Here is a 24,615-nt window from a genome sequence, read left to right on the forward strand (position 1 = left end):
GAACACCATTCCAAAACGGATTAAGTTCTTAAGTAGAGGTTCCACTGTAGTTTCTATGGACGGAAAAGAGCAGATACGGATTAAATGGTTTTCAATGCATTCCTATGGGAAATGCAGATTCAACATAAGAACTTTTCAACTTGAGAACCACCTTCCAATACGGATTAAGTTCTTAAGTAGAGACCCCACTGTACTTCCCAGTGTACAGTAGTTTGGTGGATTGTGATGGTCTAGGGCTGTGGAGAACAACAGGCTGAATCTTCCATTCTAGACCACAAGGTGGGTCAAGGCTGTCCACCACCGGCCTCAGAAAGGAGACTCCTTTTCAGAAACAAGTGGCATTCCCTCCAGTAATGGGTATCCCCCAATGTAGGGTATGGGATGTGGGGCACATCCAGACCTGTGATGTGAAAGGAGACTAGAAGGCTCCATCCATCACATAGGGACAAGAGAGCTGGGGGCTTCTGGAGGCTGGCTGGCTAACTGGGATGATTGACCTGCCTCCCCCCCCCCCCCAAATCCTGGAGAGGATCTCAAGTCCTTGGTACTCAGGGTTGGAAAAAGATAGGGGACCCCTTCAGCCCGTCCCAGCTCTCCAGGACCAACTCCTGCTGGCTCAAGAACCTTCTTTCCAGGGAGATGCTGGCGATTCCCTTTGCAAAATAGATTTCGTCATAAAGGTGAAAAAAGAGAGCAAAGTGGTCCAGGGGGCTGAGAAGGGAAGCAGAGAGGAGCGGGCGTTTGGTGTTTGTGAGAACTGAACAGGGATCTTTGGGCAACTTTGCAGGTGGTCTCAAAAGAAGGCTTGCGGCTAGTCAGATGGCTGCTTCCAGGCACAGGAGCCAGGCCAGGAGAGAGCAGTTGGCAACCCAGCCTCCAGAACCGCTGCTTAGCCCTGGGAAAACTCAAGACTTGATTTCCTTCAAAACCGGGCGATTGCTCTTCTGGAGCCCACAGCCTGGGTTGTTGACGTGGTTGCTGCAGCAATGTGGTTCTGACCCAGCCCAGGGCTACTGGTCATATGCGCTCTGGACTGGGTTGGTGCGAGGACCATCTCGAGGTGTGTCATCAAGACCATGCTGTTCAGACCTGTGCAGTTCAAGGGAGAAGCACCTATCATTTCCACTACTGGGGGCCGTTTGAATTACTGGAGAGCAGGAATGGAGGCGTGCTAGAGAAGCCCTTGTCCTATTCTTTGCCCTCTTGCTGGGACGTGTGTTTGGCCCCTGTGCAAACAGGCAGGCCTTTATTCTGACCTTAGATTCTTACACCATTAATTCACACGTTCGGTATCCAGCTATTGCATATTTAGTGATTCCACCATGACAGAGAGAGCCCTCTTATTCCAGCTCAAAAGTTAACTAAAACCACCGGGTGTTCCCCAAAAGCCAAAAACAGAGGGGAGAAACCTCAGAATGCCCGATGAAAATACTTTATTCTATGAAACTCAATGCGTTTTAGTCCTTTATTCATTTTAGGGCCTTAGTGGAGTTTAAATCCAGTATGACGTGTGCAACAAATGACCAAGGATTCCAAACTCTTCCGACAGCAGACTGAAACATGGGGATTCATAGCATATTTATTTGGTGTTCTTAGATTTCTTATTATTGGTTAGGCTGTTTGTCCCTCTTGCTCATTATTGAAAGCTGCTCTCCAGGGTCTGAAAAGACGTTCACAGCACCTGATACCTCACCCTTCTAACAGGAAGTGACAAAGAATATTTGGGATAACTTTTTAAATTTGTACAATTATAATCCTAGTTTTTAAATGGGGAGCCTTTGTATATTGAACCTGGGACATTATTTGCCAAAGCACATGCTCTGCCACTGAGCTGTTTCCTTTTCAAGTGGCAACTAGGTTTTTCCCCCCTGATATGTGCAAACTGACTCTTTCCCATATGGCCAGATTCATAAGGATCCTGCAGTATTTCCTACATCTGGGCTGCTGAATGTGGGGTTCTTCAGAAGTTGTTGGGACTTCAACTTCCATCTGCCCTAAATAGCGTAGCCAGCAAAGGAAGCTAAAGATTCCACTCCCAACAATATTTGAAGAGCTGTACACGTCCCAAGTCCTGTGTTACCCGAAAGTGCTTTCCATAGACTTAAATACGGAGGCAGTGGCCAACGTCCTGTTCGGTAAATTATATTTGCATAAGGTTGATGACATCACCAGCGGGGGGGGGATTGCTGGTAATGAAAGTTTCTCATTTGGTCCTGGAGCCTGCCTGACTCACACACAATGAGACTGATTGCAAATGACTCATAAGAGCTCCAGAACCTAAAGCTTTGGTAACTATTGAGAGACTGGGACCTTTTTTCCCTCCATTACGTATGCTGCCCCTTCCAGTAATAATTCAAAGTAATTATTGGTTTCTAAAAAGTTGTTGGCACTATAGCAAGGTGTGGTCCACACATCTTTCTAATGAGAAAAAAAATAGCAACCTCTAGGAGCGTCCAGAGGCATGAACCTTCCATTTTTATTATTTCGCGGTGGGGACTCTGTGGTTCCAAAAATAGCCTTTGGGTTCACATACACCCCACGAGCGACTTCTAAATAAAGCCCTGCATCTCTGATTCCATTTGTGTGCTCATTTTAAAAACAGATACAAGTTTTGAATGAGCAAGCATTTTTTATTTAATTGACAGCTCTTCACAAAAGTGGATTTAAGTTTCACCCTCCCCAGTCTTTCTGAGTCATCTGTGTACAGCGGGTACTGCAGTGTGATTAGTGGCTATCATGTTAGTCTGGGATGAGGAGACACACATTCAGTCAGTTTATTGTTATGTTCCTTAGACCAATCATAGGAGATGCAGGTTGTGGTCTCTACTGAGTAGAAGTAAACTCACTGGCTGAAATCCTGTTGGCACACTTTCTGTAACAAAAGGCTTATATAACATGTCATTGATTGCAAGGATTTTTTTTAATTAAACATTTTTAACTTGGCCAAAGTTCCCAAGGCTTCTGTGTAGTCCCTTTTATTCTAAGGAAGCTGTGAGAGCTATGGGACAGAAAAAGGAAGTCTTTAATTCTCAAAAATCACTAACACTGGGAGGACTTTACTACTGGCAGCAATTTTTGGTAATAAAAGACTTCCTTTTTCTGCCCCATGGCTCTCACAGCTTCTTTCAGTCTCCATGACTTCCTGACAATGAAAAGGGATTACATGGGAGCCTCATGAGCTTTGGAAGATTAATCAGAAGTATTAAATTCCCACAAATCATTGCTCCTACTGACACCAACAAGATTTCAGCTACTGTGTGACCTTGGTTCATAACGTTCCAAACCACCTGAAAGGTTAATTGACCAGCAGACAGGACAACCATGCACACTAGCTTTATCTCATTGGAGAAAAGGCTGAATATAAATTTAATTAATAAACCAATAACAAATGCACAGCCCTGACTTGCCATCTGTTGCTATTATCATGGTGCTTCAGCCAGGCAAAAAGGGACCCGAGAAGTTGTAAGCACCACCACACTGACTAAAAATCAGTGTGGCAACCTACATAGTGGCACTAAGCACTTTATGTTACGTACAATGCAAAATAAAACAATTCTACTGACATTCATGGCTTGACTGGGTTTTAGAAGGAGTTGGTATGCCCCTTATCTCCATTTATGCCTCACAGGTTACAACAGGAATCATTGAGTTGAAAGAGGCCCACAGAGTCCAACCCCTTGCTGAATGAAGGAATCCAAATCAAAGCAGATCTGAGATCGTTTCCCAATTTTCTCTTGAATGCCTCCAGTGTTGGCAATTAGATCCATTGTTGCACTGCTCTAACAGTTAAGAAGTTTTTCCAGATATTCAGTCTAAATTTGGCTTCCTGCAGTTTGAGCCCATTATTATGTCCCGCACTCTGGGATGATCGAGAACAGATTCTGCCCCTCCTCTGTATGACGGCCTTTCAAGGTAATTCACTTAATTTGCCCCTCACCACCTAATTTATTTTGCACAGGGCTGCAAATGCTGATTCCGTAAGGCTGATGTCTACCTCCCACTGCTCTCTCTCTGTATGTATATGTGTGTGTTTACATGTGCACGCACGCACACACACACCGTAACACAGGCATAAATAGGAAGAAAGCCCTTCTAAAACTGGAGGACCACTTTTTTACAGACCCCTATTACTCAAGTCAGGACAGTGTTAAAAACAATTGCTCCATCAAGGGAAGTAGAATTGTGGAACTACTATAACATGATGCAATAAAGAGATTGCAAAATTGATTCTGTTCCTGCTCGTCAGAAGGAAAGGGGAGGCAGTTAAATCTATAGACCAGCCTTACCTGGCGACCACTGAAAACCTCGGTCAGCCTTGACCAGCCTTCTGAAACTTGGAAAACAAACCAGATATTCTCAAGATGCTGACCTGCACTCTGTACCTGGTTTTGTATATCCTAACACAAACGAATGGCAACAGCTACCAGTAACTCACGTCAAGTGAACATTCATCCTTTTGTGACATTCCTCAAACCTTGGGCAAAACCCCATGTTTTTCCCTGGGGCAGGTGGTCTGCATGAGTTGGAGTGCAGCTCCCATAATGTTCCAGCTGTGCTGGTTGGGACAGAGATTAGAAAAGGTACTTTTTTAAAACCACTGACTCCAAATTCTACTAGCCACTTTGGTTATGGCCTGGGGCCTTCTGGCAGATTATGGTCCAAAAAAGGTTAGAGGAGACCCAAGTAAAACTTCACACCAGGTGGGCGAGGCTGTAAGCGTTCTACATACATTTAAAATCAGAAATCAGAATACCTGTATGCCTCTCCACTTCTTCTTAAGAATGCCAGTGCTATTTATAATACCAAGGAGAAGGGAAGGAAATGGAAGCACTCGTAGGGAAACCAAACACACTCCTCTTAACTGAAGGAAGAATTAAAAAAAAACACACACACAAAAACCTACAAGATACTTTTTGGAAGTGTACATTTTTTTTACTTGTTTCTCATTTGCTGCTGGCTGGGGTTGGAGAATTTTAAACTAGAGATGGGATATTTCTATTTGTCTCTCCTCAACGATCCTGCTATGGAGAGTTCATCAGTACGGCAAATGCCGCCTGGGTGCTGACCCTCCTCTCTTGAGGCATCTCCAAACCTGGTGTGTGTGTGTTTTTACAGAATGGCCATTCCCTTTCAGGATTAACTGCATGGTGGTGAGTAGGCCGTCCTCTTGATTTGCCCTAAAGGAGGAAGCTGCCCCCAGAAACCACCCGAGTTTAAAACCTAGCCTGGAATTAAAAGTACTTGTCTATAAATCTGGTACTTTTGCACTCATTCCTTCCATGGGACTTGCAGTGAGAAATCCCACATGCCCGGAAGGGATACTCTCTGCCTTCACCCCTTCCACCCAAGTCTAAAGAGGAAATGTCTAAAAGGGCAATCAAGCCTGTTTTCTCTTGCTCAAAAAAAACAAACCAACCAGCAAACCTGGAGATCTGAAGTTGGTGGGAAGGCTTGAGAGGACCCCAAGTCCTTTCTAAGCACCATCATCCCCTTGCAACTTGGAGACACTCAGAAAAGGAAACCAGCAGCAGAGAATGAAAACAGATTTGGAACAGCTTCCCCCAGTGCCCTCCGCAGGTATGGAGACTACTTTCCCTAAGCAACGTCACCAGAGAATATCCAGCAGATTAGTTTGAGGCAGAAGCCTTAACAAGACCCTAGGCTGGCTCAGGTATCTGATGCTTTGGGATACCATTTCCAGCACGCCTACCTATTTTTATGGCTATGCTGTCTGGGAGTAGAGGTTCAAAACATCTGGAAGGCATGAGATGTGTGCGCATGGGGAGGCTGAGTTAAGGAGCGGGGCCCATAACAACACAGCCAGAGTAGACCTAGGTCTACCTGGCCTTCTTCTTCTTTTTCTTCTTCTTCTCTGAAATGCTGCGAAGCTGATGCTTCTGGGGAGAGACAGTCAGCTCCAAATCTGGTTTCTCCCCTGTGTCATTTCTCTGATCCACCTTAGGGGGCAGGTTGGCATCCTCAGCACTGATGGGGCGGATGATGTGACCAGGATGTGTGATTATAGAGGGAGCTGTCAGCTTCTGAAAAGCACGGCGGGTGTTCCAAGTGGAACCCACAGGGGCATGGAGGCTGCGTTCAAACTGCTGGGTGTTCTCAAAGGGGAAAGGGAGATGGTTGACCTACAAGGAAGAGAAGATTCACTGTCAAACCAAAAGCAAGAAGGTAAAGGTAAAGGTTTCCCTTGAAAACTTGTCTGATCAAATTTGACTCTAGGGCGTGGTGCTCATCCCTGTTTCCAAGCCATAGAGCTAGCATTTGTCTGAAGAGTTTTCATGGTGACATGGTCAGCGCGACTAGATACAGAACGCTGTGACCTTCCCACCAAGGTGGTGCCTATTTATTTACTCGCATTTTTACATGCTTTCGAACTGCTAGGTTGGCAGGAGCTCGGACAAGCCATGGGAACTCATTCCGTCGCGTGGATTTGATCTTACGGCTGCTGGTCTTCTGACCTTGCAGCACAGAGGCTTCTGTGGTTTAACCTGCAGCGCCACCACGTCCTGTTATGCAAGGAAGAGGACCACAAAAAGCCCTCTGACAGCTTTTCTCCTACGTAGGTCACGATCACTTAAGAGTGAGATGCTTCTTGGGCACAAGGAGGCAAACTGCTCGGTTCTACTACTACTCAGTTTCAAAAGTTCAGGGAAGGCAAAAACCATAATCAGAAAAAGCTAAAATGAGAAAAAACATATAGTACGGGATGGGAAAGAAGGTTCTTGGATGTGAAGCTCTGAAGGAAGGGAGCATTTTAAATACTTCATTCTAGGAAATGCACCTTGTTTTGAGAATTTGAACATCTGTAAGGCTTACAGCTGCTCTAGGGAAATAAAGAGTACACAAGATTATATTCACACTTAAAATGCAAATGGCTGAAATGCATGTGATTTAAAAATGGCTTTAGCCAGTGGGAGATAGGTAACAAAGAGATAAAATGTGTAAATAAATGTGCACATTAGGAAAAACCACATGTAACATATATGGATTTCAATGTGGGAAGGAAAAAAAACCAAGTCTCACAATCCAGTAAGAAACAAGGACGAGAATGGGATTCAAAGACGGGCAACAAAATCAAGGCTGAGACATTTTTACACCCCTGCTCTGGATGTAAGAGTCCTACAACATCCAAAATGACAGTAAAAGATTAGAACAAGCTTCTCTCTCTCTCTCTCTGTCTTTTTGGTAAATATGGTTGTCAGGCTGGATGGCAGAAATTTTGCTTTTTGTGACTGAACGGACAACCTAGTGCACAGGATTCTGGAAACAGTGCACATTTAACACTTCCTTGAAGGTCAGCGCGGAATTGCTCTCGTTTCAAAAGCCTGCTGCCTGCTGGGAAGGACAGCCAGCCGCCAGTTCCAGAGGTGGAGCGCTCTCTACTAGGAGAAAAGCCTGAACACAGCATGAATGCCCCCCCTGTTGTTTTTATAGGAGAGTGATACAACTAACCAGACAAGCAAGAGGAGCATAAAAATAAACCTACACCATGTTATAATTAAAGCGTCATTAAGTAAGATAAAGGTAAAGGTTCCCCTTGACATTTAGTCCAGTCATGTCTGATTCTAGGGTGCGGTGCTCATCCCCATCTCCAAGCCATAGAGCCAGCATTTGTCCAAACACAATCTTTCATGGTCACATGGCCAGCGCGACTAGACACGGAACGCCATGACCTTCCCACCAAGGTGGTACCTATTTATCTACTCGCATTTTTACATGCTTTCGAACTGCTAGGTTGGCGGGAGCTGGGACAAGCGACAGGAGCTCACTCCATTGCGTGGATTCAATCTTACGACGGCTGGTCTTCTGACCTTGCAGCACAGAGGCTTCTGCGGTTTAACCTGCAGCGTCACCACGTCCCTGTCGTCATTATGTAGCACACAGCAAATAAAGGGACAATGACATTTCATGGGAAGAAAAATGAACGTATGTGTTGAATGAGTGACATAAAAAAGAGGGATTGGGTGGATCTTAGAACTATAAATGTAACTAATTTATTATATTTATATCTTTGGTTTTTGTATTTTGTGTAAACCGCCCAGAGTAGACATGTTCTAGATGGGCGGCATGTAAGTCTAAATAAATAAATAAATAAATAAATAAATAAATAAATAAATAAATAAATAAATAAATAAATAAAATGCCTGCTGGGGCCTCTGAGAAAGAAACCCAAAACAAACGAAGGGTCAAAGACTCCCTTTCGCTGTCATAAGTTCACAGGAATGCACTTTGCACCATGTCCATTTAACAGAGCATTACCAATTTTACAACTCTTCTCGTCATAGGGTCCTTTCAAATATAACTACCTCCCGGCACTACGCATTTGGGATCTTCTGAAACTAAACTAGGGACTCAGTCCCACAGATACATTTCCTCCCCCATGATAATTTAAACCCAGAGGCCTTTGGGTGAAGAGCAGAGGCTCCTGGCTCAGAGGAACATTCTCACCTGATGAGCTGCAGCTAAAATATTGCGCTGTTCACTCAGGATCACATGCGGCAGGTGCTTGTCTTTCCTTGGCGGTGTGGGTGCCGGCTTGAGAAGGAACCTAAAGGAAGAGAAAAAGGAAAAGGACACAGATGATCAGCAACAGGGTGGGGGCAGTGAGGGGAGAGAGCCTCGCCCACAGACGTACCTCTTCTTCTTCTTCATGCTTGGCCTCAGCCCTGTGCCTCCCCACTCGCCCCATCCTGGGAGGACGAGATCGACAGCCTTGGGTTTACCGGCCTCTTCCGCCCGGCGCTTCTCTTTCATGAAGTCCGCCACAACGTTGTCGGTGGCAAAGGCTTCCTGGATGACCTGTCGTTGGTCGGTGCCTGTCTCCAGCTGTAGGGAACAGGATCAGGGGACGGTCATTCAGAGAAGCAAGAAAACGGAGGGGCCCTTCCGACCAAAAGGGGAATGAGCTTGCAAGGCGGACAACTTGGCTATGCTTTTGATGCTTCCCTACTGATCAATCCATTTACATGTTTTATCACTCCCAAATCCTGGCAGAGCCGCTACTCTGAAATAATGGAACAGAATAATAAAAAACATCAGTGGAAATACAAATGAGGCACCATACAGAATACAGTGGTGCCTCACAAGACGAATTTAATTCGTTCCGCGGTTAATGGTGTCTTTGTGAAAAATTTGTCTTGCGAAACGCGTTTTCCATAGGAATGCATTGAAATCCAATTAATGCATTCCTATGGGAAAATAAGTCAGAATAAAGTCAAATTTGGTTTACAAAGGGTTTATTAAGTGCTCTTTAAAGCCATACATATTGTGCAGATGATTTAAAACATTTCAATAAAAATCTTTAACTTTTTAAACATCACAGAAAAATATTTCAAAAATCAGCAAACATGTGGCAGGAACAAAAAACGGAAAACATTCGTCTTGCGAAGCACAGCCATAGGAACATCTGTCTTGCAAGTCATCAACCCCCATTGCCAAAACCATTTGTCTTGCGAGGCATTTGTCTTGCGAGGCACCACTGTACATTAACTTTCTATATCATCTTACAAGCAAATGTTTGAAAAAAATAAGAACAGTCTTTCAAAACATTAAGGAAAAGTCCTGGTGGTGTCTTGGCTAGCATAACAAAGTAGGGCTCGGGAGAGATGGGTTTCAGTCCTGGGAGTGGGTGGCGTGCAATTAAATAAAATAAATGTTGTTGTGGTATTTTTCAGATGTAATACTTCACTTTCTCATTATTCAAAAGTACTAAAAAGAAATGTTATTTTCCAAAAACACCAGAATGTTATGTGCTGTCACCCAATAGTATAAATGGATTTAAATAATGAGACCTTGTGGCACAGTGGTTAAACTGCTGTACTGGAGCCAAAACTGTGTTCAAGACCTGGGGTTCAATCCCAGGTAGCTGGCTTGAGGTGCACTCAGCCTTCCATCCTTCTGAGGTCAGTCAAATGAGCACCCAGCTTGCTGGGGGGGGGCAATGTGTAGCCTGCATAATTAACTTGTAAACCACCCAGAGACCGCTTTAAGCACTATGGGTGGTATGTAAGGAGCACACTTTGCTTTGATTATAAAAGCAAATTAAAAATAATTACATTATAGAAGAAATGAAGTGATCCCTCATTATGTTTTATTCATAACACAGCTTAATAATGCTTCGTATTATTGGAAAAATAAAGAATTGATTACATGTACCAAACTCTGTAAATGCCTTCATCTAGGAATGTGATTTCCCCCACTTCTCCAAACACATGGCTGAAGGGAGAAAACTGAAAACTTGGGGGAACATGGATCGGAATACACGGAACTGTGATTTGTTCTAGCTATGACCAAGGAGAGCAAACGTTTAGCAAATCATGGTCAATTTCCACAACTGGAAGGAACCACCGTTCTTCAAGTTTAGAGACAGCAAAGCACCCTGGTTAAAAGCACAGGCAGACCGTTTCATGAGGATTTGGACGACCTCAGCCTAGCCTTCTTCAGGAAACTCTAGGCCTTTTTCCTTCCCCGGGGGAGTCTGCTTCCCACAGGTGTGGGTTCCAAGCCTCCCCCCTTGCCCGTAGATCAAAATGGTACAGTCCAAAGAAAGATGCACTACCGTGGACTCTCTCACGAGCTGCCACCTCTCCTCGTGGTCCTTCCCCCTCCTGATCTCACCTCATCCTGTACAGCAGTCGGCACCAGCGGGCACTGCGGGGACGGAGGCACCTCTGCCAGGACGGCCTTCAAGTCAATCAGGGCCTTGCGCTTGGCGCTCTTTTTGCCGGGGGGCGGTGACGGGGGCCCCTCCATCTGCGGTGGCGGCTCAGCTTTCTCAGGCCGCCACAGTTTGGGCTCTTGGACCGGGGGCTCTTCGTCTCCTGCGTGGGAGATGTCCTCTGACACCAGAGCGTCCACATCCTCCAAAGTGCGAAGGCGCTCTAACCTCTCGCTCAGGAAGGGTCCCTCTGATACAGGAGATGCTGGTCCAGACGCAGGACGCCCTATGGGCACCCTTGGCTCTCCACTGGGACCTGCAGCAAGATTCACACAGTGACGATCACAAAAAAAATGCAAAGGTTGCTCTGTGGATCGGGAACAGCAAAACAGTAGCCCAAATCCGAAGGTATCTTTGGGGACAATTAAAACGAATGCGTTCTAGCGCGCATGATTTCAAATTCTCCAAAAGTGTCCCTTAGGCGGCACGGAAAAGAACAGGACAGGGACAGGGGGAAATCATAGAAGTCCAAATGTCTGACTAGCTATTTTAGCCATGAGATTTACAATTACAACTCCGTTTTGGAGACCGAGCTAAAATATTTACTAAATAGCTCCCACGCTTCTCACTCACACCAGTTCCTTTTTTTTTTACTATCTAATCCAAGGAAGGGCTCTTGAAACTCAAAAAAGCTTACACTCTGTTTTGGAAACATCCCCAAATGGTTAACCTCTACTTGTGGAGAATTAAACCTGCCTGAGGAGAATCCTGAAAAAAGGCTACCAAAGGCCCATTTAGGCTAGCATCTGGCTTCCAACCATGTAGAAGTCGATGACTCCGGGGCACCCTTGAGTAGGACATGGAGGCAACAATCCACTCCCATGGTGGCTTGGCAGTCGGGAGCCAGAGACCCACTGCCTCTAAGCCTGGAGGCTTCCAGACCAGCCCCCACCAACAACTCGTCCCTTTCTCAATGAACCTGCTTAATCCCCTTTTAAATTATCAAGGTCTGTGACCACCACCACCACCACGTTATACGGCAGCAATCCCACAGATTATATGTGTCATACAAAGGACCTTCTCTCCTCTGTCCTGAGTCAGCTGTCATTGGGTGCCCCCGAAATCTAATGGTAGGAAAGAAAAAAAATTCTGCATCCATTTTCTCCACAGTTGGCGTAATCGGCCAGCGGTCTGCCAGATACGCCATTTCACAACTCCCTCATTCTGCTGTCTTGGCTTGAAGGAGATGAGAGGTGAACCTCAACACATCTAAAGAGCCCAATCTTGGGGGAAGCTAAAAAAGTCATATGTTCTTTTTGACTGGTGTACAATTTATTTCATTTTAATTGGCAACATTTTGACTTTTTTCTACCCTCCCCCCGGCTGCTAATTTCGAACATCCGTTTAAAGCTTATTAGCCAATGGGGCATTATAAAAAAACATTTTTTACTGTTCTTATCGGTGGCATTATTTTTTCATACGCTTAATGAAATTCAATCCTATTGTTTTCATTGCTTCACAAACGTGTGTATTGACGTTTAGATGTTTACATGGCTTTTACTGTTGCACTTGTATGTGGATACCTTGTTACTCCGGTGAGCCACTTGAAAAATATTTGGAAATGGGGTGTATACACAAAGACACTGATAACACAGATGTCATGCTTTAAAAAAACACAACAACTCGACAACCTGAAATGTCTACAGTTCTGGGATAGCTGACCCGTTGGAGGCGTTCTTGGAAGACATTGCTAGGCTGTATCCATTTCAACTGAGGTTTCGGCCACAACATGGTGCTGAACAGCCCTGGGTGTCTTGCAAAGGGATCTCCAAAGGGAAGCAACTCTGCCAATCCTCTTGGATCTTCCTGCAGCCTTAATACGGTCAACCACAGCTCTCGGTTTTAGTGATTGGGGGCTTTGTGCTTAGCCGCTCAAGTCCCTTCTTGATGGCTGATCCCAGATGACACACCTTTGGATCTCTGTTATGAGGTCGCCATAAGTCAGAACTGCCTTGGTGGCACCTTGAGCATCTTCCCAATGCTCTTTCACATCATTATGAAGTTGTTGGGAGAAGTCATAGGGAGATGTGGAGTTTGCTGTCACCAGTTTGGTGATGACACAGTTTCTCCTGGAAACCTCAGCAGGAGCAAAATACGGCAGCCAGATTGATTACTGGGACTAGAAAATTTGATAATGTATCCCCGGTCTTGGTGCACCTCCCTCTTAGTTTCCATGTTCTATTCAAGGTGTTAGTTATGACTTATAAAGCCCTTAAGAGTTTTTAGGACCTTGATATTTGACGGAACATCTCTCCCAGAAATGAGTTGTCTGCCCCACCCACTTCTTTCAATCCATGTTGTTAAAAGCTGCTACATTAAGGGAAGCCAAAAAAGGTGAACAGCTTATAATAATCGTCTGTCGTATTGCTGTACGATTTTTGAATTGTATTTTTTTGTTACTTTGGGGTACCGAGGGTTGTGAGTTTTAATGTTGTGTGAACTGCTCAGTTGCACTAATGGAATGATATATAAATCGTACAGATAAAGAAATATTTGAAGATGTACTTATGTAATGTCCTGAATCTTCTGGACTGTCAATTTCATAAAAATTTCTCTATTATAAAATGGGATAAAATCAATTTTATTTGGTACCAATTATTTTTATTCTATTTGTTTTATGGCAACTCTTTCTCGTTATTAAGTTTTTAATTACTAGCCCATATATGATGGCATTTATCATTTAATATGCCTGCTTATAAATGAATTTTAAAATATAAAATATTTATACAAAATTCTGCAGAAGAGAAAAACAGCTCAGCAAACCTACATGCAAATCTGGATCATCTCTTTAATTTGCATTATTAATTCTGAAATTCATTATTACTGTCATGCATCATATTCAAGGGATGATGCAGAAGACATAGAAAATCACACAGGTGAGATAAGTCTTCACGGATCTGACGCAAGCTGTTTTGTGCCATTCCCAAAAATTAACAGGCATCAATCACATGTATGTTCAAATTCATCTTCACAGCCGTAAGGTTTAGATATGTTTTCATTTGGCTATTAATTTTAAACCTGAAGATTTAATAGACAGGTGGTGATATTACGGTGCAATAAAATGACTAGATTATATTCCCTATATTGAAGTACCTCTAACAAATATTGGAAATGCAAATTAAAAGAAGGTAGTTTTAATCACATGTGGTGGACTTATAGGGAAGCTAAGAGCTTTTGGAAACGAGTCCATGAGTTTTTAAAAAAATGTTATCCTCTATAATTCCATATGAACCTGAACTGTTTTTGTTGAATATAATACCAGATTCGATAGAAAAAGAAAAAAGATACTTGATCATACATGTAACTACAGCAGCAAGAATTTTATATGCCTAATACTGGGGGAAAAGAGGAGACTCCAACAATCCAGGAGTTACTAGAAATTTTTTGAATCAGCAGAAATGGCTATTTTAACTGAAGTATTAAAACACAAAGAGGTTGAGGCTAGAAAAAAGGGGGAACCTTTGCATAATTGGATGAGAGAGGAGAACATGAATGGGTTAAAATTACAAGAAAGAAAATTTAAGATATCATTTTAAAATTTAAAGCCAAAAAATGATAAGTGTGAAATAAGCTTAGTTAGAAAACATACTGGCAAAAGTAATAATGATACAGTATATATTATTCCCTGTCACATTCTGTATTTTTTATTTACGCCAGTACCCTGTTCCAAATCCCCTTTCCTATGATTTTCCCCTACCCAATGGAAAATTATTATTATTATTATTATTATTATTAATAATAATAACAACAACAACAACAGTAATAATAGTAATAGTAATAGTAATAATAACAACAACAACAACAACAACAATAACAATGTAATTATATTCCCCACCCCCATTCTTTTGAGTTTCTTTTCAGTGGCCTAAATCTATTCTTTAAAAAAAATCTTTGCCCCATACTGATGGCTGACGTTCCCTCTGATTTTCTGTCCTGCTGCTGCGTGAGAGCCTCCCTCCGTGCGCACAGGGGTGGGAGGGGCTTCATTTGAAAAGAGAAGGAAAGAAACTGGCCGCCCGTGCGCAGCCCTGATGGGGCTCTGGGTGAGTGCGTGCACGCACGACTTAGAGGGAACGTTGCTGATGGCCATTCAGACTCCTTTTCATTCAAACAAATCTCAGAGGAATCTTCTCTATATTAGCATCCTAATTCTCAGAACTCAGAACAAAAAGCAGAACTTCTAGATGCAGTTAGGTCACACTGCCTACAATTTCAGAGCTTTGAATTTTTACTTAAAATTCTCCTTTTGATATACAGAAGTAGAAAGAGACTCACAGAGGAAAACAGCTTCAAGTTCCCCAGACAGTCCACCCCTTTTTTTCATTAGCTGGTGATTAAAGTCTCGGTAACTCATTCAGAGACATTAGTAGTATAAAGTATAAAAATGTTTCATTACTCACAAAGAGCAAACAGCCAATAGACATCTGACAAACTGACTTCAGCAGATGAGAGGGAAAAAGAGCACTCAGCAGAGAGGTGGGGTGCTCTCTGAATTCAGAGATGGGAAGGAATGCTTGGTTAGTGCTGGACAGATTGATAGGCACCCCAGCTCAGAAAGGTCCCTTCCAGCCAAACAAACTAGTCAGCATGCGAGGTTGTAAAAACTCCAGCACCTACTGCCTACACCCAGCCACCCAAGCTTACCTTGTGGCTGAACACGGTCTTGTAGACCCCGCCGGCGTTCAGCAAAATTTTGCAGCAACGCTTCCTCCTCGGTCACGGCTGGTCCATCCTCTGCTTCACTCTCTGCGCTCTCTTGGGATGGAGCTAGCCTGTTCTCCTTGGACTCTGTGGGACTCTTCCCCAACATCCAGGGGTTGTCTGGATCCATCCCACCATCGTTCACAACATCTGGGACAAGACCGTCCTCAGCTCCAGAATCATTCCCCCCTTCCTCGCTCTCTGACCCCAGGGGCACTTTCTGTGTCAGCTCCTTGTTTCGGGCCAGCTGCTCTTGCATGGCCTGCCTGGCCTGGGAAAAGAGAGATGGCGTTTAAGAGTGGTTTGTTCACAGGATATGAAGAGCTCAGAAAAGGTGCATGTGGGGGATGCCTTTACTTATCAAACCCACCCTAAATACAAATGTTAAAGTGATTTAAAGGCACTTCTATCGGAACAGCTCAACCTCTGGGGTGGATGATTGCCTAGCCTGCTTTATTCCACTCTGGATGTTTCTGGAGCACAAACGTGCTCTACTCAATTTCTACTTATTGGTCTGTGAACATTTCTATTTCTCCAAGTAAGATATTTTTGTACGCAACTTGCTCTAGCGTATGCATTTTTTTAAAAAAAAAATCTTGAGAACTAAATTTCAAAATGCAAAAATAATAAATAAAAAACACAACACCCACAAGGACATTTGGGCTTCAGCTTGTGTACGATACCACGGACTGTAAATTTGGTTGGCTTGGAGTAAAATGGAAACCGACTACATTCTTCTCTGATCCCTACCGAAATATGAAAGAATCCTTTCTTTAAAATCTCCACCTCAACTTGATTTTTTCTTGGGCACCTGCCTTAGTTCCATAACGCTAGAAGAGTTGGAGGGCCGATGCATCTTATTGTATCGTATTTTATTTTATTGTATTTTATTACTCCTGTAAGCCGCCATGAGTAGACTTTGTCTAGAGGGGGGTATAAGTCCAAATAAAGTAAAGTAAAAGTAAAGATGACCGAATCCCTTCGGAGGCCACTTACCTCTAAGTTATATTTTGCCATGATCACGGTTGATTTGGCCCACTTGCCCTTGTTCTGGTGTTTCAGGCTCATTCTCTCCTGTTCAGAGAAATAAGGATGGTGTCAACGGAGGGGAGGACATGCCCTGCAAAGTAAAGGAACCTCATTTCCACATCACAGGAAGAGGACGACCACTGACCGCTATCCGTGCTTTCTCCATCTTCTCCAGCTCCTCCAGAGCGGCTTGTGGGTTGGTTTTCTGCAGCATCTCAAACTCCTGAAGCACCTTGCGTCTCTTTCCTTTCCTAAGCACTTTGTGGTACCTTTAGGGAGAGAAGAATGGCAACCTCACAGGCTCGGCTGAACCAGCATGAAAAAAAGAGGTTCAAGTGACCTGCAATAGTTCCTGATTAGAGGAAGATTAATAAAAATAAATAAATTAGAAAGCCAGGAGCGTGCAGCTGTCACAGCAATGCCTATGGCTTTCCAGGTGCTGCTAGAGACCAGTAGGCAATGTCCTTGATCACTGGGAGGTTGTCTAGGCTGGTAGGGAGTAGAACCCCACAATATAACTGGAGAGCCACAGATTAACCCTCCCAGGACTGAAATGTCAGTCAATGATTTAAAAACTTTGCATCCAAATCTCTACAGAGGGAAAAGCTTATCAAATAACTTTGGACCAGCCCCTCTCAGAACTGCATCAACGAAAATGAAGACGGCCCCTCCCAGCATTCTCCCAGGTGTCGCTGTCCCACCCGCAAGGGTGGGGGACTCCGTGGGTGCAGAGGACGCTGGGAGTCTCACTGCCTGCTGGGCTCTACAGAAAGCCCCTCCTGAAGAACTAAACTCCCAAACGGCGCCATAGCAGCTTCTTTTGTTTTTGAAAGTAGACGTCAGCGATGAACGTAAATGGATCAGAAAGCTGCAAACCTAGGTTTCCGGGCCACACCTCCCAGAATTCTGCCTGGGGAACGCCTTAAGAATTCTGGGGACTGCAGTCAAAAATACTGAGCAGCACACCTCTAATAGGTACATGCATCTCCTGCATGGAGAGAGAGGATCACGCTGCTGCACCTCCCCATCGCGCAAGCGTTGAAGATGGGGAGCTTGGGGCGGGGGGAAGAGTCAGAAATTTTAATTCAGCCCGAACTATTGAATAAGCAGGGATTCACACCCAAACATTTAAGGATTGAGCTGTGAAAGTGTAGCTGTGCATGGCAAATCCAATTTATTTCCTTCCCCGTTTGAGTTTATAGCCTATTTCATGCCCCTCTCCAAATGCAAAGACATGGGCGGATTTTGTCAAATCCTTCTCAAACAGAAATTGAAACCAAGTTCTTTCTGATCCCTACATAACACGGGTCCATAAGGAACCCAACTCCTTACTTTTTGCTCTTGATCTTCCGCGCACGCCGTGCTTTAGACTCATAGTAGGACTGCAGGGCCCGAGCCCTCTGGAGTTCCATCCGGCGCAGCCGAGCCTGAAACGCACATCAACAGAGGAGGAGGGCTGGATAGAAAGCAGGACCGAACAAGGCTGAGCCAAGCCCAAGAAGTTGGGCCAAGCGCGGAAGGGGGCCAGGGCTAGGGTGGGCAGGGACTCACCTCTTCCAGGCTCATGGCCTGCAGCGAGGCCTTCTCCTGGGGCGTCAGGAGGGGATCCTTCACCGGCTGTTTCGCTTTGTGGAGGAGACTGAAGATCTCCTGCTCGAGGGGCGTACGTGCCTTAGGAGTGGCCATGGAAGGAAAGACAGGTATAAGATCAAGACAACGGATCACACAGATGTGCTATCGTTGAGAAGGAGGGATCCAACAGATCACAGTCCCAATAAAAACGATAATGATGTGCCCTCAAATCAGTTCTGACTTATGGCAACCCTCCCAGATTTTTTAAGGTATTAAAAAGCCGCTTACCAGTTGCAGCTTAGGATGGAGTTCTGGAACCACGCGCCTTGCCCAAGGAGGCACAGGGAATGTGAGCCCTTCCACCCACACACCCTCAGGTGCTCTTTCTGCACAGGAGGCACCGCGAGAATTCACTCCCATTGGCTCTCCCTTTAATTGGGCTGAACATCACCACCAAAAAATGACAGCCCTGTTTTTTCATTCGTCTAGTCGCACCAAAGCACGCCTTATTCAGGAGGTTTCTATCTGCCCCTCCTCCTCCCTTTTAGAGGAAACCAGGGCTCTTTTCACATTTATCTGCTACAATTATATTTTGCCTCTCCACCTGTGAGCTCACAGGGGCCGACAGGGCCCTCCCTCCCCATCTTCACCTTCACCCTAACAGTTGTTCTTGGCGCCAACTCAACCCTCAGGTAGGGGCACCCATTCCACGAGCCTGTCTGAACTATTTCCATCCCAAACCATCGCTGTAGGTACTTTATGTCTTCAGAAAGGTTTTCAATAACGAAATGATTTCACTTACATTACAACTTTGCTGAGGATAGCTCACAAATGTTTCTAACGCACCCTTCTAACCAGACTGAAAATGAGAAAGACTAGGGTGTTTTTTTAAAAACTGCAATTCCCAGAATACTATCTTGGAAGGCGGTATTCCAACAATTATAGTCCAAAAACTAACTTTCCCAATCTCTGAGGCAAACTTATTTCATTTCAGCAGAAGAACAACACCATCAATTGATGATGACTAGTTCCCGGGAATTTTTGGCTCGGCAAGGTATTACGCAACATGAATGAGCTGGTCCTGCCCAGAGGATTTTTAATATACTCCAACTCACACACTGCTATTTCCAGATACAGTATGTTGATCACTGTTAGAGCAGACCCACTGAAATCAATGGGATTCACTTGAGGCATGACTGACTTAAAACCGTTCATTTTCAAAAACTTTAAACGAATTCATCTCTGTCTGGATCCTTCCTAATGTTTATTGGGCTGTATGCTATCCACATTTTTCTGTGGCACATTGGAAGAGTCACCTCTTTTTAAATAAACAGAAAGATGATGACGTTCCTCAGAATTCCCAACAAAGGTAACACAGTTCTTCCACCTCCCGATAGCAAGAGAAACATGACAAGTTCTAAGAAGAAGTGGCACTCCACAGATGCAGCCAGAGGGTGGCTGCCTTGGTACAAAGGAAGGCATACACAATAGAGGCTCATGGGAAGCAAAACAGTACAACATACAGGAAGGGTGGTGAAAGAGAAAGCTGTCGAACGCGCACAGTAATTGGAGGAAGTGGTTTGTTACCATCTTGTTCTTTCACTCAGCACTACCAGCAAGCAGTGTCACATAATGTAAACAACAGTTAAAGAATTATAAAAAATGTAACAATGAAATCCACACATTCTTGCATCAATCTTAAGCCTTCTACTTAAAAAAAATCTTGAAGGCAAGAGTGGGAAAAATGTTTGCAGTCTGCAAATCTCATTGTCCCTTGTTAATGCGTATGTTGGCTACAGCTACGTGATCAAATTTGCAGTAACAGCTCACCAATCTCTGGAGGGTCATGCGTTCCCCAACCCCTCCCATCAGCAACCTCCTGACTCCTATGAAGTTGAACATAAGTAGCATGAGCTACATCTTTTCTTGGAAGTCGGCCTTGATATATTCAATGTGGCATGTTCCCAAATAAACATACATGATTGTGGCATCCTGCATCCAATATCCTATGAAAGCTGGCGGGATGTGGAGCCAGAGGTTGGGAGTCTGATTTTCCACTGCGCCTCCAGGGAGATGAGCCAGCCTGGGTGGCCTTGGGCCAGTTGCACAATTCCAGGGTAGCCTCAGAAGAAGAGAACATTAAATCACTTCTGAGTATTCTCTACCTGGAAAACCCTGAAAAGGGTCACCATATGTCACAATTGATTTGACAGCACATTATTTATTATAATAAAATGCCAGACAAAGTCAATCAAAATTGTAAGAACATTGACTGGTATTATATAACAGATACAAGCTTTAAACCAAAAACCTAAGTATCTGTTAAAAATCGGTGCTGTGTATCTGCTGTTCCTAATATTGCCGTTTTTCTGTAGCTCTGATGGTGTTATTTCTGAGATCTGCAACTGTTTATAATACTGCGTGAAATTTCTTGATATTGTTCTCAAAGCCCCGATGACTACGGGGACCACTGATATCTATGGAATCATCGATGAAACTATGTCTCATCCACAAGTGATATGTTTCACTTGCCAGATCTCTGGATATTGTTAGTATTCCAATTCTTTATTAGTAGTAGTATTATTGATAATTTAAGCAAGATGTCAGAAGTCCAAATCAAACCCTCCAGCCATTGGATGACGGATGACAAAAGCTGCAATAAAACTGGCAATCCAGTTTACCCTAAACACCAAGGCAAGAGCACAGTGTTGCAGCTGGATCTAGAAGGGGCGCCATCTTCAAAGACCAACCTGCCAACTGCTGATCACTTCCTCAATAGGTGCAACGGCCACACTTTCCTGTTGCAGTGGGAAGATCAACTGCTCAGCACGCCTGTTTTCCTGCACCACGGGGTCCCATTTGGCCAGTGCTTGGGATGTTTGTGTGTAGGCAGCTTCCCTCACCACCTGCAGAAAAGACAGCCTGTCAATCTACACCTGTACAACTACACTGGATGGTGCCTTTACTCTCTTAAAGAGATATGGAAAAACACTGCTTTTGCAATCTGCCATGCTGAGGGCTTTTCGGGTTGTAGTTTTGTTTTTTTGTTTTTTAAAGCAATTTCTTGGAATCATTCTCTTTCCTCAATTACAGTGGACCCTCGACTTACAGACGGCTCCACTTATAGATTTTTCGAGTTGCAGACTTCTCTGGCTGCAAAATTTAGGTTCGACTTGCAGCCGGAGAATTGACTTACAGACCGGGGGGGGGGGGGGGGGGGGAACCAAAATGGAACAAATACGGCCGGTTACGGATTAATCGGTTTTCAATGCATTGTAGGTCAAGGAGCCTTGACCTACAGACTTTTCAACCTGCAGCCGCCATTCCAATACAGATTAATTCCGTAAACTGTGGGTCCACTGTACGTGCTCCAGCAAGAACTACAAATACCCAAATCTGGTAGTAATCAAAGCCCCCGGAACTATACATACATAAATTCATAGAGAATAAAGCTACCAGTGGCAACTACTTAGAATGGATATACTCTAATCCAAGTAGCAAACTTATTTTGCATGCTAGATAGCAGTATCACATGCCACTAAATGACTTTAAATAGTCGTTAAGCTGCTGTACTGCAGCCAAAACTGTGCTCACGACCTGTGGTTCAATTCCAGGTAGCGGCTCAAGGTTGACTCAGCTTTCTATCTTCCGAGGTCAGTAAAATGAATACCCAGCTTGCGGGGGGGGGGGGGGCAATGTGTAGCCTGCATAATTAAGTTGTAAACCATCCAGAGAGAGCTTGAAGCGCTATGGGGTGGTATATAAGCAGCACACTTTATTTCTTTGATCTTGTGAATGGGAACATTTTGTGCATGGAGTCATACCTTGGATAACATGGATAGATAATTCTATTTTTTAAAAAGTACATAGGAATGGTATCTGGTTTTATTATCATCCCTTGCTACAAAAGGATGCATGATATTCAGAGTCCAGCTATACAACTGTGTCATTTTAATCCAGGAAGGTGCCTTCCTGGATTAAATACAGAAAGACCTTGATCTGGATCAGACCAATAACCTGTCTCTAACAGCACCCTCTTCCTCACAACAGACAACCAGGTACCTCCGTGGGAAGCCTTGCAGGACAGGAATGCAAGAGCTATCACCTTAATTACTTACATTATTTTTTTCTTGTGATACATAATTGATAAGGATAGTAGTGATCTTGGGAAATCCACCCTGTGCCAGGTAGTGAGGGAAAACAGTAGCAAACTGCCCCCTCAAAAAAGACCTTTCACCACTCTCTCGTTTCTCATGGTAACTCCTCCCAAACATTCTAAGGCCAGCTTCTCCTCCAACCAAAACTACTTCCCCCAATGTTTACCATTCAATCCCTGAACTCACCCGCTCACTCTCCTCCTTGCTCAATGGGAGTTCAACAGCCTTCTTCTGCTGGGCTTTGTTCAACTGTTTCCGGATGGGGCGCAGAGCCGACAAGGCAGAGGCCGGCTGCAGCAACTCCGAGAGGAGCACTTTGTCATCAGCACCTATGACACATGGTAGCATTTAATAACATAGGAACACAGCAAGCTGCCTGACATCAGAAGAAATTTTACTTACCCTAGTGTTCTTTGCTCTGACTAGTAGCAGCTTTCAAAGATTTCCAGCAGAACATGCAACAATTTTTAAAGACTACAACTGCCAGAAACCTATAGTAAACATGGGGGGTTGTACTAAAAAAAAAAATAAGTTATGAGTTCTGCTTTTCCATCACCTGCTGCCTGATCCTTTTAATTGGAAAAGGTGAGGAGAGAGCTGGAAATGCTTACATCTGAAGAAGGCGCTTCACTATTGAGTTATGTTACTAAGGATTTTAAAGAGGCAGATGGGTGGTGTCTTGGCCTCCCTCCTAGCCATGCTGATAGACAGCAATGACTCTTATCCATCCCAGAAAATGACCATGGAATGAAACATCAGGTGAAAATCTCTCACCTCCACCAACATCGAATTCAGAGATATGCCTGCTTGCCTCAGACCTCTCAGCTGCTCGTCGCCTGGAAGAAAGGGATCAATCAAGTCAGGAATGGAAAGGGATGGCTGGCTAAATTCATTCTTCCAGTTCTCCTCACTGTGATTGCCAACTGGCTCTTTACCTCTTCCCTCCAGATAAAGCACTGAGCGTGTCCACAAGCTGACGGTGCTTCTTTGTTGTCTCTTCATCATCAGCCTGGAGAATAAAACAGTCAGCTTAAGAGTTTTTAATATAACCCTCCATCTAACTCTAATATAATACTTCACTGCACTTAATGGCATGAACTTTTAAAATTAAGTTATAGACTACCTTATTGGAGGAAAGTGGGATATAGAAGGAGAGTGAGCATGACCCAAATTCATCAATGGCTGAGCCTAAGAACACATGAAGAGGTTTTCAGTCTTTTGTTCTACAGCTGTTTTGGACTTCCGTTCCCAGAAACCTCAGTCAGCACATCCAATGATAAGGATTCAGGGAGCAAAATAACTGGTGGGTCAAAGCTTGAAAACCACTGATATAGATTTAAAAAAAAAAAACTAATACAAGATCATCTCTGAACATACCATGTGTGTGCTATCAGTCTTAATATATAAAAAGAAGGAACTAACAGTAAATAAAAGCTGATTCGCTATCTGATCAGAACACAAATACTAGTCCTGGAACAGGAATCAGTCTCGGAAAAGGACCAAAACAAAATAACCAAAAACAGAGGAAAAAGAGAAGTCATGATGCAGAGATCCATGGCGTGGAATTAAGAGAAAAATTTCAAGCGTCGCTTCGTAGGCTTAAGACAAAATCTGCTTTTTTTTATTCTTCCAGTGTTTGCATCTTTATCTCTTTTATCACATGCCGGCTGTCCGTTCTTTTATCAAATGCTCCACAGTAGGTATTTTCATAAGAAAATTAAGGCAATAATTGAACAATAGCCATCTTAAAGGGATGATCAGCGACAGTCCTGGGCTCACAGAAAGAGGCCTTTCCCGGGTCGAGGATTGCAAGGGGCTCATCGCTTGGCCCCGGGAGAGAACCGGGACGAGCCCTCAAGGAACCCCCCCCCCCCTGACGCCTTTTCGTTAGAAACACAAGTGTTACGCGTTCACCTCCTGCTCCTCTTCATAATCGCTAATGGGCGAGGCCTCGTTCTTCGATGGCTCGTCCTCTTCCGTAGCCGCCATCGAGAGAGGGGAAAAAAAATCACCTCACACCACCCACGAAACCCTTTTCCTGCTTGTTGTCCCAGACGCCACGGAACCCCCACGTGCGGATCTCCCGTCTGGCAGAAGGCCGTAAATCGCCGCCGCCGGCGCCGTAAAGTGAGACAGCACTTCCGCTTTCGGAGCGACAGGCTTTTGCGGCCTTTCCTTTTCCTAACTCATCCACCCAGCCATAGGGGGCGCTGTTGAGCTGCTTGGATGGTTGAGGCTGCGGGACAAGCTCAAAGCTGTACATAATGATAATTCTCTCAAATCTATGCAGATTTATAATAGCTCTTAGTCCTTGCCTTTTGGCTTATGTTTAAATAAATAAATAGAATTGCAAGCTGTTTCCACACCGAGCGTTACTTAGCCTTTGGTCTAGCCGCTACTAGCAATTTCAATCAGAAGGCGGGG

The 24,615-nt window shown here is 44.2% G+C and overlaps 1 protein-coding gene across 1 annotated transcript; it reads right to left on the reverse strand.

Moving 5' to 3' along the window:
* Positions 1-2,609: 2,609 nt before the first annotated feature.
* UTP14A (UTP14A small subunit processome component) lies at positions 2,610-24,565 on the reverse strand. The gene is made up of 14 exons (XM_020804678.3): positions 24,106-24,565; positions 23,127-23,200; positions 22,966-23,027; positions 22,378-22,520; positions 20,785-20,940; positions 18,014-18,133; positions 17,795-17,889; positions 16,608-16,731; positions 16,430-16,507; positions 15,377-15,704; positions 10,633-10,988; positions 8,651-8,841; positions 8,464-8,563; positions 2,610-6,140 (listed from the first exon to the last, which is right to left on the reverse strand). The coding sequence occupies exons 1-14, from the start codon at positions 24,178-24,180 to the stop codon at positions 5,838-5,840; spliced, it is 2,205 nt and encodes a 734-aa protein (XP_020660337.3). The 5' UTR covers positions 24,181-24,565; the 3' UTR covers positions 2,610-5,837.
* Between the last annotated feature and the right edge of the window lie 50 nt (positions 24,566-24,615).

The sequence above is a fragment of the Pogona vitticeps genome, chromosome 11 (genome assembly GCF_051106095.1).
Source record: "Pogona vitticeps strain Pit_001003342236 chromosome 11, PviZW2.1, whole genome shotgun sequence".
NCBI classification, from domain to species: Eukaryota; Metazoa; Chordata; class Lepidosauria; order Squamata; family Agamidae; genus Pogona; species Pogona vitticeps.